This window comes from Pteronotus mesoamericanus, unplaced genomic scaffold, assembly GCF_021234165.1.
Source record: "Pteronotus mesoamericanus isolate MK-2021 breed Mesoamerican mustached bat unplaced genomic scaffold, CSHL_Meso_final contig_50, whole genome shotgun sequence".
Taxonomy (NCBI): Eukaryota; Metazoa; Chordata; class Mammalia; order Chiroptera; family Mormoopidae; genus Pteronotus; species Pteronotus mesoamericanus.
In genome coordinates, this window is record NW_026555186.1 from 8,391,685 (window position 1) to 8,405,948 (window position 14,264).

Sequence of the window (14,264 nt, forward strand, 5' to 3'; positions counted from 1 at the left end):
ACATGTGGAATCTAAAAGAGCCAAATTCAGAGAAACAAAGACTAGAAACCCAAAAACAAACTGGCAAAAAATGAATTAGTGATTGGTAATCTCTTTTCATAATATCCAGTCATTCATCCACTTAAAAGTATTTATTGGTCAAATATCAGGATATTTGAACTCCCAATGTGTAATATTTAATGAATATATTAACAAAAAATAAGAGGTACTTAGCTGCTTAGCCTTCACAAGTACAATAAAACCTCCTTTACAGATATAATTTAGATTTAACTTGCTAAGCAAAGAAATTGTGGGTTGTAACAAGCTAATTATATCACTTAAAATTTCAAAAGTTCTTGTCTGTGGGTAAAAAAATGTCAACATATCTTGGCAACTGTCAAAAATTATTCTGGCTTTATTCAGTTTTGCTTATATTTTTTTGTCCTTTTAAGGCCAATAGAGATATTTATGTTAAAAAGTTTCAAGTCAGTGGTAACAACTAGCAACTAATGTTGTTTGAGTAGTTGAAACTGTATGTTCTATAATTAAATTTAAAGCACTGGTAATTTCCCTATTGTAATGGGTTAGGCATATTATATTGACTAAGGAGTACAGATATTTATTTACAGTGTTGGAATTTGTTCTTGACTGTCCACTGATAGTAACTCTGGGGTGGGGGTGTGGTTGAGCTCCAGTATCTTGAGAAATTGTGAAGTGGCAGGCAGATACATCTTTAGAATCAATACAAGGGGCAAATTGCCATAATTTGAGTGGACACTTTCAAGTACTATGAAGTGAGAACGTGGTGCAAACCAGTATGTGGCTGGCATTGGGGACTTTTTGCCTAGTAGAATCTGACAGTCAGAGTTGGCACTTCATGATAGTTAAACTGTGGACTGGCTTTAGAGCGTGATTTTTTTCTCTTCTTCGCCTCCGGCTCCGCCGCCTCCGCCGCCGCCGCCTCCTCCGCCTCCTCTGCCTCCTCCGCCTCCTCCTCCTCCTCTTCTTTTTTTTTTTGTACCACAGTTTATTATGTCAGTCTGTGATTAAGTAGAGGAAAATAAAATGGAAAACTGCAAATTTATTTAAATTATTATTAGAAAGAATAGTAGTGGTGGGAAGGTGGAGACAAATGTATTGGAACAATAAAAAATAAAAAAAAATAAAAAAAGAATATTTGGGAAGACAGGTTACTTTTCATTTATAAGCTTACAAGCTGTTTTTTCAGTGTCTTAGATACAATATAGAGGATGGATGGCAAGTCTTTAGAAGCTGTGTAGAGGGAGGCTCCGGTGCCTGGGACATTTGGCGATGGCAGTGTGTTCTGGTCAGTCGCTCTGTGTGAAAGCTCTGTGTTAGAAGCTGTACTAAGTACACTTCTTTGCTGTTCTAGCCAGAAGAATAGTCAATCTACCACTGGGTCTCTTTATTATAGAACATATTAGAACTTTCCTTCCAATTCATAGAGAGTGAAAATTTATGGTACTATGCCTATGTCAATTTCTGTTCAACTCACTATCATTGTAATGGACCTTTAATTGCCGCACTTAGGACTTTATTACTCTGGTATAAGGAGAAATGCTCCTGGAGCTTACTAAACCCATGAAATCAGCTGTCAAAACATATTTGTGGGATCTGGGGGAGCTGGGATGGTTACCGATTCCAGAAGTGGGTCACTGTCTTTTTTAGTCTTAGTAACAATGAGCTCTGAAGTTGTATATTGTTATCATAATCATTAATTTCACCCATATACATCCCCATTATAAATGTAGACACATGTGTGATTTGTTGAATTATACATGGTTTGACTACTTTAATATATATTACCTAAACTCATTAATGTGAATATTTTTATTTTATAAACTTGGGAAGATATATAGGACATTTATGTACCAATTACTGTTGTAAGTGTTAAATTCCTTGATAATTTTAAATAGAGCTGATGATGAATTATAAACATTCTTTCATTTTGATTTATTCAATAAGCATTTAATGATGCCAACTCTTTGCCAGGTACTACCCTAGGCATTGCAGTTATAGATTTGTTATAGATATGAATAAGACCATTTCTGTGCTCAAAAGAATTCATAACTAATTAGAGGACATAAATGTAAAATATATGGTGTTCCCATAAACCTAAGATGGTGGGTGGCATACCATTAATTTAATAATACTTTTAGTTGCAAGTGACAGAAAAATACATCCCAAATGGCTTAAAGGAAAAGGGTACAGCAGTCACATTAAGAAACATCCTAATTTCAGGAACATTAAAAGATTTTTTTAAATCCCAAAAGAGGTTAGAAGACTACAGTTTAAAATGCTTGAGGAAGTTTCATGTTACAAAGGTAACAGTGAAGGGAGGGGATTGTCATTCAAAAAGGCTGCAGAGAAGAATCAGTGTGTGTGGGACCACGAGGGCAGAGGAGCTTGGTGGCCACACAGGCCTAGGAGAAGGTCAAAGCGCGCAGGGAGGGGAATTCTATTTAACAGGACATGTGCAGAACTACAGGAAGGTTGGTGGATGTGTAGTGTAAGGTGAGAGGGGAGGAACAACAAGACTTGAGAGTGGAGTTTATGTCACCAGAAATAACAATTCAGGAGGCCGTAGGTCTGTGGTGATATTTAGGTTGGTCCCGTTTGCTTCAACAATCAATAGTGCATGCGATGACACACGATGGATTTCCTGGTCTTCCATGGTAGTAGGTTCAACCTCCTAATGTTCCCACTTCTTTGAACACACAGAACAATAATCCCCTTGTGTTTGATACCTGAACTCTGCACTCAGATCCCCTAGCGCCGCACCGTGCCATCACATCTTGTAGCACAGCAGCGAGGGGCTTGTGTCTCTGACTCCATGAGTAATATCTCATGCCTCACGCTCAACTTCTCAGATAGAATTGGGATTTCTCCACCCCCTAGTTTTGCTTGCTGGTGCCTTAGTAGTTGCACATTCCAAATATGGCTCAGTGCTGCTTCTTCCCATCCATGCATGGTGTGCTTCATCAATCTTCCCAGATTCTGTGTGCAAGTTACAAGTTTCAAGTCCCAGATGCCCCAGAGTCTGTTTGACTGATGGTGTTACCTTAGAAGCCAACAACCCTGGGTGTATATACTTGGGCAGTGGACTGAGGCAAAAGCCTTATGCTAGTCCTACAATTTCAAAAAGCAGCTTTTTTGAGTCTAAATAAAAAAGTGTCATTTCAAATAACATTTAGAGAAATGTTCCTCATGTAAAGCCCGTTTTACTTATGCTACATACTCTACAAAGCAACCGTTATTGATTATACACTAATAGTCTATGCATTAACTCAACAAATATTTATTAACCAGCTGCTATATATTAGATAGTGAGCTAGGTGTAGGAAATTGAACATAGCCCAAGACAGATTGAGTTTCTGCCCAAATTGTTTTTAGTTTTGATAACCATTATTACATTGTTTATATTATTACGACAAGTTGTAATTTGTAATTTTTAATTTCTCTTTGAAAGGAAGAAGCAAGGATGGATATATTTTTCTGTGTACAGAGAATGATGCTGTGCCATTTCTCTTGGTAGTGACATACTAATTACAATAGAAATTGCAATTTTGGTGACCAGAGCGATTACACAAATGAAGTCTTCAATATTGTTGTACATATCACTAATTTATACTAATCTACACATTCTCTGCACCCTAATATTAATAAGGTGTTTATGCTTAATCTTCATTTTTACATAACCATGGTCTTTTAAAAGTTGCCCATGGAGTGGTAGGTTATAAAAATCCAATATGTTATATTCAATTTTAATACATTACATGCACATACACATAGATACGTAAATGACAGTATTTGCAGTATTCTAATTGCCAATCATTTTTCTCCTGGGTGTGAGATCACAGTGAATTATGAAAGTGATGCTTAACAGTTTGAGTAAAACTACAAGTCAGTCTATTGTGCTAATATATTTGTTAGAAAAAAGGTTCAAGAACTGGGAGGTGATTGTTTTGAAGAGGATGGGACATGTGAGAGAGAAGGAGATAAGGCTTGGTGTGACAGCACATGAGGTTTGCTTGTTGGTTTGGTGTGAGGTACAGGAAACCAAAGAAGCTAAGGCCAGAGATTCTCCAGTTGATGCTATCAGCTAAAGGTGAGGGAAGAAGAGAAGAGCTCTAGAAGTGTCTAGCAACTGTAAAGTAAGAGATAAAAGAAGGACCTGCTTGAAGAAGAGAGAAAAAATAACATTTGACAAGCGGTATATAGAAATTCTCAATCTTTACAACCCCCCATTCAAATCAGAGTGTAGCTTCTGTCTAGAGTTGCTACCAGCTGCCCAGATGTTAGCAGCATAGATGAGTTATAGGTAGATATATTTTGGGTTGTAGCTTTACAGGTCAGGTCACCTTCCTCTGCCCCAAACCTGTCCCACCCACAGTATTGACATCTTGGCTGATGGCCAGTCACTCAGACCAAACCCTGAAATCATCTGGACTCCTCTCTCTTCGTCTCAGAGGCCACATGCAATCCTGACAGTTCTCTAAATTATAGTCATAATCTAACCACTCCTCACAATTTCTCTTGCCCAAGATTAAAGTTACAGATGAAAAATTACATCAAAGTGTTGACTATTATAGCTCAAGGCCATCAATAGACTTTCTTGCACTAATAGAAAAATTTACATTTTCATTGGTCAGTACAGTAGCCACAGACCACATATGGCTATTAGGCACTTGAAATGTGCAGAATGCAACTAATGAACTGCCTTTTTAATGTTATTAAAATTTAAACAGCCACATGTTACTAAAGGGTATCATATTGGACAATGCAGGTCTAGCTAAAGAAATAGCTGTTCAATACCACAACATGAGAGGAATTTTGAGATTTTGGAATTTGGAGCAAGTAGGACCTGCTAATCTGGGAGAAAAAAAAAACAGGTCTTTGTTATAACCGAGCATGAGGGCCCCAGGAGTAGAAGAGTTGAGAAAATAGGGGGCCATGGGGTTCAGGAGTGGCCAGCTAGAGAGGAGCAAAAACAATACAATGGCCAAAGGAGCCTGTTCTTGGAGAGAAAGAGTTCAAGTAATAGCAGCATAAGACTGCTGGGTGGGTCACCGGATTGGGTAATTGCGTGACACAAGAATCCATCAGTTATTGAAGGTGGCTATATCTTGATGCTAAAGTCATCAGTTGTTGGACATGAAGTGGCTAAAGAATGAAAAAAATTGAATTATGTAACATAAAACAAGACTTTCATTTTCTTTTTGTGTGATGGAGTTCAGTAAAATGTAACATTCAATGTACTCCTTGAATTGAGAGCAAGAGAGTTTGGCCTTCCAAAACACAGATAAGATTTAAACATGTTACCAAGTATAATATAAATTTATAGTACTCATGTTTTGGAAATAAAAGTTTAGAATATTTATTTTAACCTTGTAAAAATCTTATTACCTGTGAATACAGGAGTTCAAATAGAAAAGGAAGTTGAGTTTATGGGGGCTACCTGCTTTTGCTACTGTTGTTATCCCTGGCAGTTTTTCTGAATTTCTTCTTGTATCACCTATGAATGCAGTAGAAATATGGATGTGTTTTGTCCTCCAGGTTTCTTTCACACCAGAGGGCACTCCTTTGTAAGCTTTGATTTTTCCAGGTGTGCTGATTTGCAGTAGCACATGCCTTTTCCTGATGCCTACAGTTCATCTCCAATGAACATGTCAACAGAGAGCTGTTTTAAAAAGTACCACCCTGCTACTATCCTCAGTTACCCGTTCTCCTATGCCACCATCTGGGGGAATTAAGGGAAAGAAACTGAGAAAACTCTAACCCTGTTTTTACTAGTCTGCTTGGGCTGCCGTAGCAAGATACCGCAGAGTGGGTGGCTTCAACAATAGCAGCGTATCTTCTCACAGTTCTGGAGGCCAGAAGTGTGAGATCAGTATGCCAGCAGAGCACATTTATTATGAGAGCCTTTTTCCTGGCAGTCACCTGCTCTCTCTGCCCTTGCATGGTAGAGAGAGAGAGTCTGACCTCTCCTTGTAAGGACAAAAGTCCTATGAGATTAGGATCTCACCCTTATGACCCCATATAACCTTCATTACTTCCTTAAAGGCCCTATCTACAAATACATTCTCATTGGGAATTAGTGCTTCAACATACCTGTTTGGGATGCGGTGGAGGTAAAGGCGGCAGGCAATGGAGGATGGAGCAAGGAAGTCAGCCTGTAACACTGCTCATGCATGTGAGGACATAGAACAGCATGACTGGGGCCCCAGGCATTGTTGTGTTGTGTTTTGTTTTGTTTCGTTTTTGCTTTTTGTTCTCTATTTTCTAGACATAGAATTAGTACCAAATTCTGCTAGAGAATTAATCTCCCAGAATTTGACACTATTCTCCCCTTATGGTTGTCTTTTTTCCTTATATTGAAGATGGGTCTTTCTAAAATGCACTTTGGGTATTTGTAGGTTACCATTCAACTACAGTGAGAAAGACTTCTTACTCAGTAATTATTGGTATGCAAAGAATATGAAGAGGTGTTGTATGTAGGATGGGAAACATAGAGGTGTTGTATGTGGGGAAATGTCCACTGTACTCATCGTCAAATAAAATCAAAATCAAAGGTATGAATTTTTCTGTATCAAGTTGGTGAAAGCAGGACAGGATAATAAAGGACAGCGTTATAACTGATGTGAGAAGGGGACATTCTCAGGGCACTGCCAGTGGGCAGTAGGACAGTTCTTTTTGGCTCCTGAGAGTCTGAAATATGCAGACCTTCCTCATTCCATTAATACTAGATCTAAGAATTTATCTATTAAAAATGTCATAAACAAAAGATAGATAAATTATAATATCTATGGTTGTTGAACACAAAGTGTTACAATACTAAACTGCAGAATAATTTTTGACATAAAAATAGCTCATGATATGCTGCTGAGCAATTTTTTTTTAAATCGAAAGCATTGCCTTGAGATCCCATTATGTAAAACTTATTATGCAGAATGAGTCAAATCAGAAAAAAAGAAGTCAGAAAAACCTATACCTCACTATCAAAGTACATATACTATGTGGGATGGCAGATTTGCATATGATTGCTCTTCCTTTGCATTTTTCTTTTTGTACCCCTACATTTTTTGGATTTAGCATAGATTAACTCCTAATTTTTAGTGGATTAGCTCCAATTAAGACTGAAGTACTTCACCATAGACTGTAAAGTTGGAAGTCTTAAAATTAAGGCTCCTTGTACTTACCATTAGACAGGCTTGGTTCTGGCAGCCCTACACAGCCCTCCCTCTCTTCCCTGTGCCCTGAGACAAGGAGATTGGGAGTGGAGGCTGACAGTCTTTACTGCTCATACATAGTGATGACCAGTGGTTCAATTAAATCTGGATGTTAAAAATTATGAACCATGAAAATTATTCTAAACCATTTTTATTCAGGTGCACTGGTTGCCTTGGGTCACAGTAGCTCTGTATGGAGGGATAAGCCTTGTGAATTTCACTTCTCTTTCTGTTATTACTGTAAGGAGAAAGGGGGCAGATAAACAGACTAAATTATTCTTTCTATTCTGTGGGTCAGAGTTGTCCAGTGCCTAAAGATATACCTTGATTCATTGCCTATTAAATCACATTTTATTATGAGAGGTTACTGTCATACTTTTAAGAGTTACGTTTTATATAAAGTGGTGTGTAGACAGCCATTTAGGCGGCAGTACAGGCTATGAGAAATAGGTTGCTACATCAAAGGACACCAAAACTGGAATAAAGGGAGAAAAGCGGGGCTCTGGACCCACTTATGTTACTTAATAATTTGGGATCTTACACATTTTTTGTTGGTCAAAAAATATATTGGTAATAATACTGGCCCAGAGCCTGAATGCACATAGACCCAGTAAAATTTAGAAAGCACAAAAGTTAGAATAATAATTTAAAATACATAAGACTCCTTTCTCAACTTTAGACTGTCCTTAGAGCCCCCTTGGAAGTCACTGACATGGCTCTACATGCAGATGCAAGGTCAAGGGTGGACCTTGCACACACAAGAGCTGGCATTTCCTTTCTTCTTACTTTCTTCCCCCGCCCTCTTCCCTCATCTCCCAAACCTCTCCAAATAGAAGGGCACAGCTCTCCCGTGATTTTACCTAGGCACAGTGTTTGTTCATCTGTTTATCTACATCTTTATAATTATGAGGCTTGATAAAATTTTAAAAAGCACATATAAAAGCAAGTGGAATGCACAAATGTACTTTATTATTGTCTTCCTGACCCCACCACCATAAACTCTCCCATGTATTCTGTTTGTAACTGACCTATTTTTCCAGTGCTATTCTAATCCCTATTGGCAATAGTATAAGGAACTTACTTAACAAAATACAAACAAGTTAAAATTAAGTGGGACTTTCCAGTGAGCAAATAGATGACCTTTTTTTTTTAATTATGTATTTGTTGACATAAGAGAAGGCAAACCTATAGAGAATTTTTATAAAAGTTTATTTGAGCCAAACTGACCACATATGCTGTGGTATAAGATCTCAAATGCTCTGAAGAATAAGTTTTGGAGCTGCTTTTAGGCATTTGAAATTAAGAAGGGGACATAAGGAAAATTGGAGAAAGCAAGGCTAGGATTAACAAGATTATGAGCTCTCTTGAGGGTTAATACTCTCTTCAAGAGGTATTTCAAAGGCAAGTTAACTTAGATACACAAGGACAATGAACAGGGCTGGTTTAAAACCTTTCACTAAAGTTATAGGCCTGGGGCGTGACTAACCACCCCGACCTGCCCAGTTAGGAATGTATGATAAAATTTATGATAAGCTCACCCTGTAAATTCACTTCCTATAGAATTCCTTTTTCCCCCATGCACAAATTTTAAGAAAAATTTGTAATGGAGCTCTTTGAGTTTGCTTATACCTAAATGTAGCTGAGAATGCAGACTAGTGTTAGAATTGCTATGAAAAAATCATATCACTTAGCGTAAAACCCAGAATGCACAGGTACAGTATAATAGGAAATACCTTTCAACACTCACAAAGCACTGGTTCCTGAAGGGACATGTAATATGATAGTTTTAGATAAGAAAATAACCTTTCTTTACTCCCAGCATTTTATATGAATAGTGATTTTGTAATGCCTTGGTAAAAAATGTCAGTTAATTATTTCCTCTGCTGATGAGCATTGCTAGATTACATATATATAAAAACAAATACTTTGGTCTTATTTATTTGTTCAAGTAAGTCAAATACAGTGGAACAAAATAATGTTTGGGAATCCTGTTTTTAACCAGTACATGTGTGCCCATTTATGAACGGGCTAATGTTATAAGTTTCTCCCTTTTTTCATAAGTGAACTCAGACAAAACAAACTGTGGCAAATGAGCTTTGCCAGATTTAAGGAGATTTTGTTTGCTGTCGGTCACAGAGTAAGAACTCAGTAAATATTTGTGGAGTGGCTAGTTATTTACTATAATTTATAAAACCAACTGAGCTTATGTTAATTGTGATATTTCTTAATAACTTATAAATTATTGACCATTTATTTTCTGTGATTTCTTTATAAAGGAGGATCTAGCAGGTTTTCTTTTCAGGTGAAAATATATCAGTGCACAAGTAATAAATTTACCTAACACAGATATACAAAGGCGGTTTGACTAGCTTGTTTTTAAACTCAATCCTTCTTTATATCTTTACCCTTTCTTGTAATTATTAAAAAGATTTTATTTATTGACTTTTAGAGAGAGGGAAAGAAACATCAATCTGTGAGAGATAAATCGATAAGTTGCCTCTCACACACCCCCAACCAGGGACCTGGCCCTCCACTCAGGCATGTGCCCTGACTGGGAATTGAACTGGAATCCTTTTGGTTTGCAGGCCAGCACTCAACTCACTTAGCCACACCAGCCAGGGCTCTTTCTTGTAATCTTACTTATCTCAAAGGCGAAACACAATGTTATGCATGTATTGTGGAATTTGGCTGGGGTTGCTATAGGAGAAATCATTCCATTCACTTGTTTCCCTTATGTTATGGGCTTTCACTGCATTTTATAATTTTCATTTTGCCAAAGTGAATGGATGAGAGTTGCCTGATAGCTGTGTCTGTTGCCAGTGACATCAGATCGCATTGAGCATGTCCTCTTGCATTGCAGGAGCTATGCCTGTCCCAGACCAGCCTTCGTCAGCCTCAGAGAAAACCAGTTCTCTGAGCCCTGGCCTAACCACCTCCAATGGGGATGGCTCAGAAACGGAAACCACCTCTGCCATCCTTGCCTCAGTCAAGGAACAGGTAGGAACAATTCACTTTTGTGATATACTTATGGGGTCATTTTTAAAAGACATGTTCATGATGAACAATGATGACTGGAAAAAAATTTTGATTTACTAATGGACTGTTGACATTCATTATGAAGTTAATACTCAGATATTATTATAATTGCTTTTGAATCCATGTTTTTATTCATAATTTTGGTAGATATTCTTGAAACAATATCCCATAGGGCAAAAACACTTTACAGTCAAAATTACATATAGATAAAGTTTTGACAGATTCGGTGATGGACCTAAATTTTAATATGAAGTCAAATAACTGGTTTTTAGAAAATATAAGGTCTAATAAACTGTCAAAGTGTACCCACTAGGCCACTAGGCTACATTAGTACGTGTGACAGAAGATGAATATGATGTTGGATCAGGGCAAATTAGCCTACTGAGTGGTTCTAAGATGATGGATCTGGAAGAACACTTTGCAGAATTTTCCCTTTAAAACTAATCAACATTTTAAATATTTGCTACTCCAGCATTTTTTTTTTGCCATAAAGATAGATAAATTAAATCTGAAGTCCTAGATCTAAACACATTGTTTCTTAAAAGTCATGTTTCTTATAAATAAAAAGATAGTAAATAAAGAAAGCTAGAAAGTCAATATTTTTAATTTACTTCTTTTTTAACATGTGCTGAAATACAAACCACTATTTTTATTGAAAAAGGCATCCTTTGTGTCTGTGCTACATGATTCGTGGATGTTGAATTAACAATGATTGGTGAGAGTAATATAACTGTTGTAATTTCAGGACCATCTCAACCAAACAATAATCTAAATGGGGCAATGAGGGGCAGTTGCTCTACTCAAAAAAAGGACTCCCCATTTTGGGTTTAATTTTTTCAAGTAGGAACTAATTTAGGTAAAAGTAGGAGACCACCTTGAGGGTCACTCTATCTGTCGAGTAGCTAAAGGAAGATCCATTGACAGCAGGGATCAACGATGCCATCACTCAGAAATGTGCCACCAGGTCAGGCAGTGAGCCGCTAAGTAGGTACACAAAAGACAGTTGAATAGCTTGATTGGATCATCTAGTTTGTGTACATGGTCAGTAAGCAGAAGATTGGGTTGAGGCAGAGGCTGTATTGCTAGATTAGTTTTCTTCCAGGTACCAACCTGAGAGAGTTTTCTGATTATTTTTAAGAAGCAGTGGAAAAGAAGAGCAAGGGTCACGCCACTTGTATCCATACACAGGATACTGCTTTGTTAGAGTTGGATTATGTCATGGTTTCTTACTTTGGTATGATTTGGAAGCCCTGCTAGACCACTACATTTAGAGTGGTGACAAAATATAAAACACACAACATAAATTGAAGAAAAAATCTTTGACACCTGTCTGATGAAAACTAACACTTTGTCAAAAGACATAAAATGATTCAGAATAAATGAAAAGGCATGCCACAGTTCTGTTTAGAAAAGCTTGATGTCATAAAAATATTACTCTCTCAAATTAATATATAACATATAAGCAGTTGTAATTAGGAATCTGTGGCTGATGGTTTGTTTCTTTGGCAGACTGAACCAAACTATTTTAAAGATCACATGGAAACATAAATATATATGAGTCCAAGGAAAATTTTGATAGAGAGATTTTTACTTTGCCAATCATATTAATCACAGTAGAGTTCAGTTATCTCATAGAAAGAATGATATCTTTGTAGGATATAACTGAGGATTCAGAACAAATTCAAATAATATAGAGGTTATATGTACTTAAAGTATTTCCATTTAGCACAAAGCAGTGGTTTAGATGGTATAACATAATCAACCAGCCATCTAGAAGAAAATTAAAGCCTTTAACTCACAATATATACAGAAATAAATCTCAAAGGTAAAGCAATATAACTGTATAAATTAAATTATAAACGTATTGGAATAAACATTGAGAAATATTTATATTAATTTAAAGTGGGGAAGGTTCTAAAGCATGAAAGGAAACTTAGAAACCATATGTGAATGGTTGATGCAAGTTGAGAATGTAAAGACCAGAAATAATAAGAAAAAAATTCAACATAAAAAGTAGAAAAATAGGCCAAGAGAAAATATGTGCCACAAACATGACAAAGTGTTGATAATATTAATATAGTAAGATTTTCCAATGTTGAGAAAAAGAGAAATAAAAGAATAGAGAACTAGGCAAAAAATATGAACAAGCAATTCACAGAAGAAAAAAATGCAAATAACTAATGAATATTTTTCATTTAAAGTACTAATCAGGGATATAAAATTAAAAATGAATTGTAAAATTATTTAGAATAGAAAAAAACATAAAACAATATTGAATGATGAAGAGTTGGATAATGATATATATCTTTTATGTAAAATCCTTCATATAAAAAATGTATCTTTTCTATACTGTTATTAATAAAAGTGAATTGGAGACATACCTGTAAACTTTGAAGAAATTCATGAGGATTTTAGAAAGGAAATGACATAGTTGTATTGTCTTGTTTTTAAAACAGTAAATATGTTTTATTTGTACATTTATGAGCTTCTACAAAAGTATAGGAAGAAATTAGTGAAACTATTAGCATTGGTTACCATATGTGTTTTCAGTTAGATGGAGGGCGGGAGTGGGCAGAGGACAGGGAGAATTAGGAAGAGAAACAGAAATGGGGAAAGGAATTGGGAGACTGGAATAAATATTCATTGGATAATAGGAAATATTCCTTTAGCTGAAATAGTGACGTCTGCAGTTGAAAGAGTGGATAAGCTGCTTAAAGCAAAAAGTATATTCCTGGAAATAAAATGGCTTCTCTAAATCCTTTATGAGAATTTAATAAAAATGTATTGTGAAGACTTGTTTTTTTAAAATAAGAAACATAAATTCATAGTTCATGTTTGGACAGCAAAGGTGTGAGATTCTTTGTGACAGATAAGTAATGGGAGGAGAGACGGAAATTTGTCCTGGGAATCTAAGAGCAACTTGAAACACCCGAATCAGAGGCCTGGGTACCAGGCTCTATATGTGGTGTCTGCCCTTCCGAAGGCAGAAGTCAACATTCAGCCAAGTCCATACATAGACTTTCTTGGTGTGACCTGATACAACCAACCACTCTCTCCCTTTATATTGGTTTTTTTTTACCCCCAAGTTATTCTTAAGGCTTTCTTCTTCTCTTTTTCTCAGATAGTGACTGTCATCTTTGGAGTTAAATATATTTTTAAAAAAGATTAGCCAGATTAAGGAAAAGTGACTTTACAGATTAATACATTTTATGATTCCTTTTTTTTACATGCTTTATTGTATTTTTCCATTACTTTTTATCCCCCCATACCCTCTCCTACCTCCACCCACCCCCTCTCCCCCACAATCACCACATTGTCTGTGCCCATGAGTTCTTTCTCTTTTTTTCATAATTATTCTTAATGTTACATGCAAAATATATGTATAAGTCTGTTGACTTAAAGAATATTGTTTGCCTGGTACTCTTTATATGCTAATAAGAACTAGCTTTCTTTAGTAAAAATCCTTTTTTTTTTTAATTTAGGGAATTTCAAGTAAAAAATTTTTTTTGGCATCACACTTTTGTTCTACTGTGGTCCTGTCTCCTAAGAGGCCAGTTCTGCAGGGTGAAGTCATCTTCTGTCATTGCAAACATATATTCTGAACTGTAATAGGTTACATACTTGATTGCCTCATTCATTAAACACACAAAGCATTTTATATAGGTAAAGCACAAAAAAAGGGTAATAAAAAATGTGTATATAAAAAAACTCTGATAGAGGTCATTGGAATAGATTGTTAATGAGATGAAGAACACAAGTTGTTAGGCAAGTAGTTAACATTGCATAGAAATATATTCAAATTCACAACCATACAATGAAATTTACGTCATGCAAACCCTAAGTCACAAAATACATCCCACACAGCATTGTATGGCATGACTAAGATATTTGTAAGTTGAGCCTTAATGTAAATTGAGGCATGGATTGCTCAATGAAAAGCTATTTATTGATTTCTTGTTATAATTCCCATTTTGACTGCTTTTTAACTGGTGAACTTTA

General features: G+C 36.2%; 1 protein-coding gene across 1 annotated transcript in view; it reads left to right on the top strand.

The window, feature by feature from the left end:
* The window catches only part of CTNND2 (catenin delta 2), an 821,124-nt gene that overhangs the window by 115,151 nt on the left and 691,709 nt on the right, over window positions 1–14,264 (top strand). Inside the window, exon 2 of the mRNA XM_054578328.1 lies at window positions 10,090–10,226. Within this exon, the coding sequence (XP_054434303.1) occupies window positions 10,090–10,226 (137 nt within the window). The remainder of the gene's footprint in view (window positions 1–10,089; window positions 10,227–14,264) is intronic.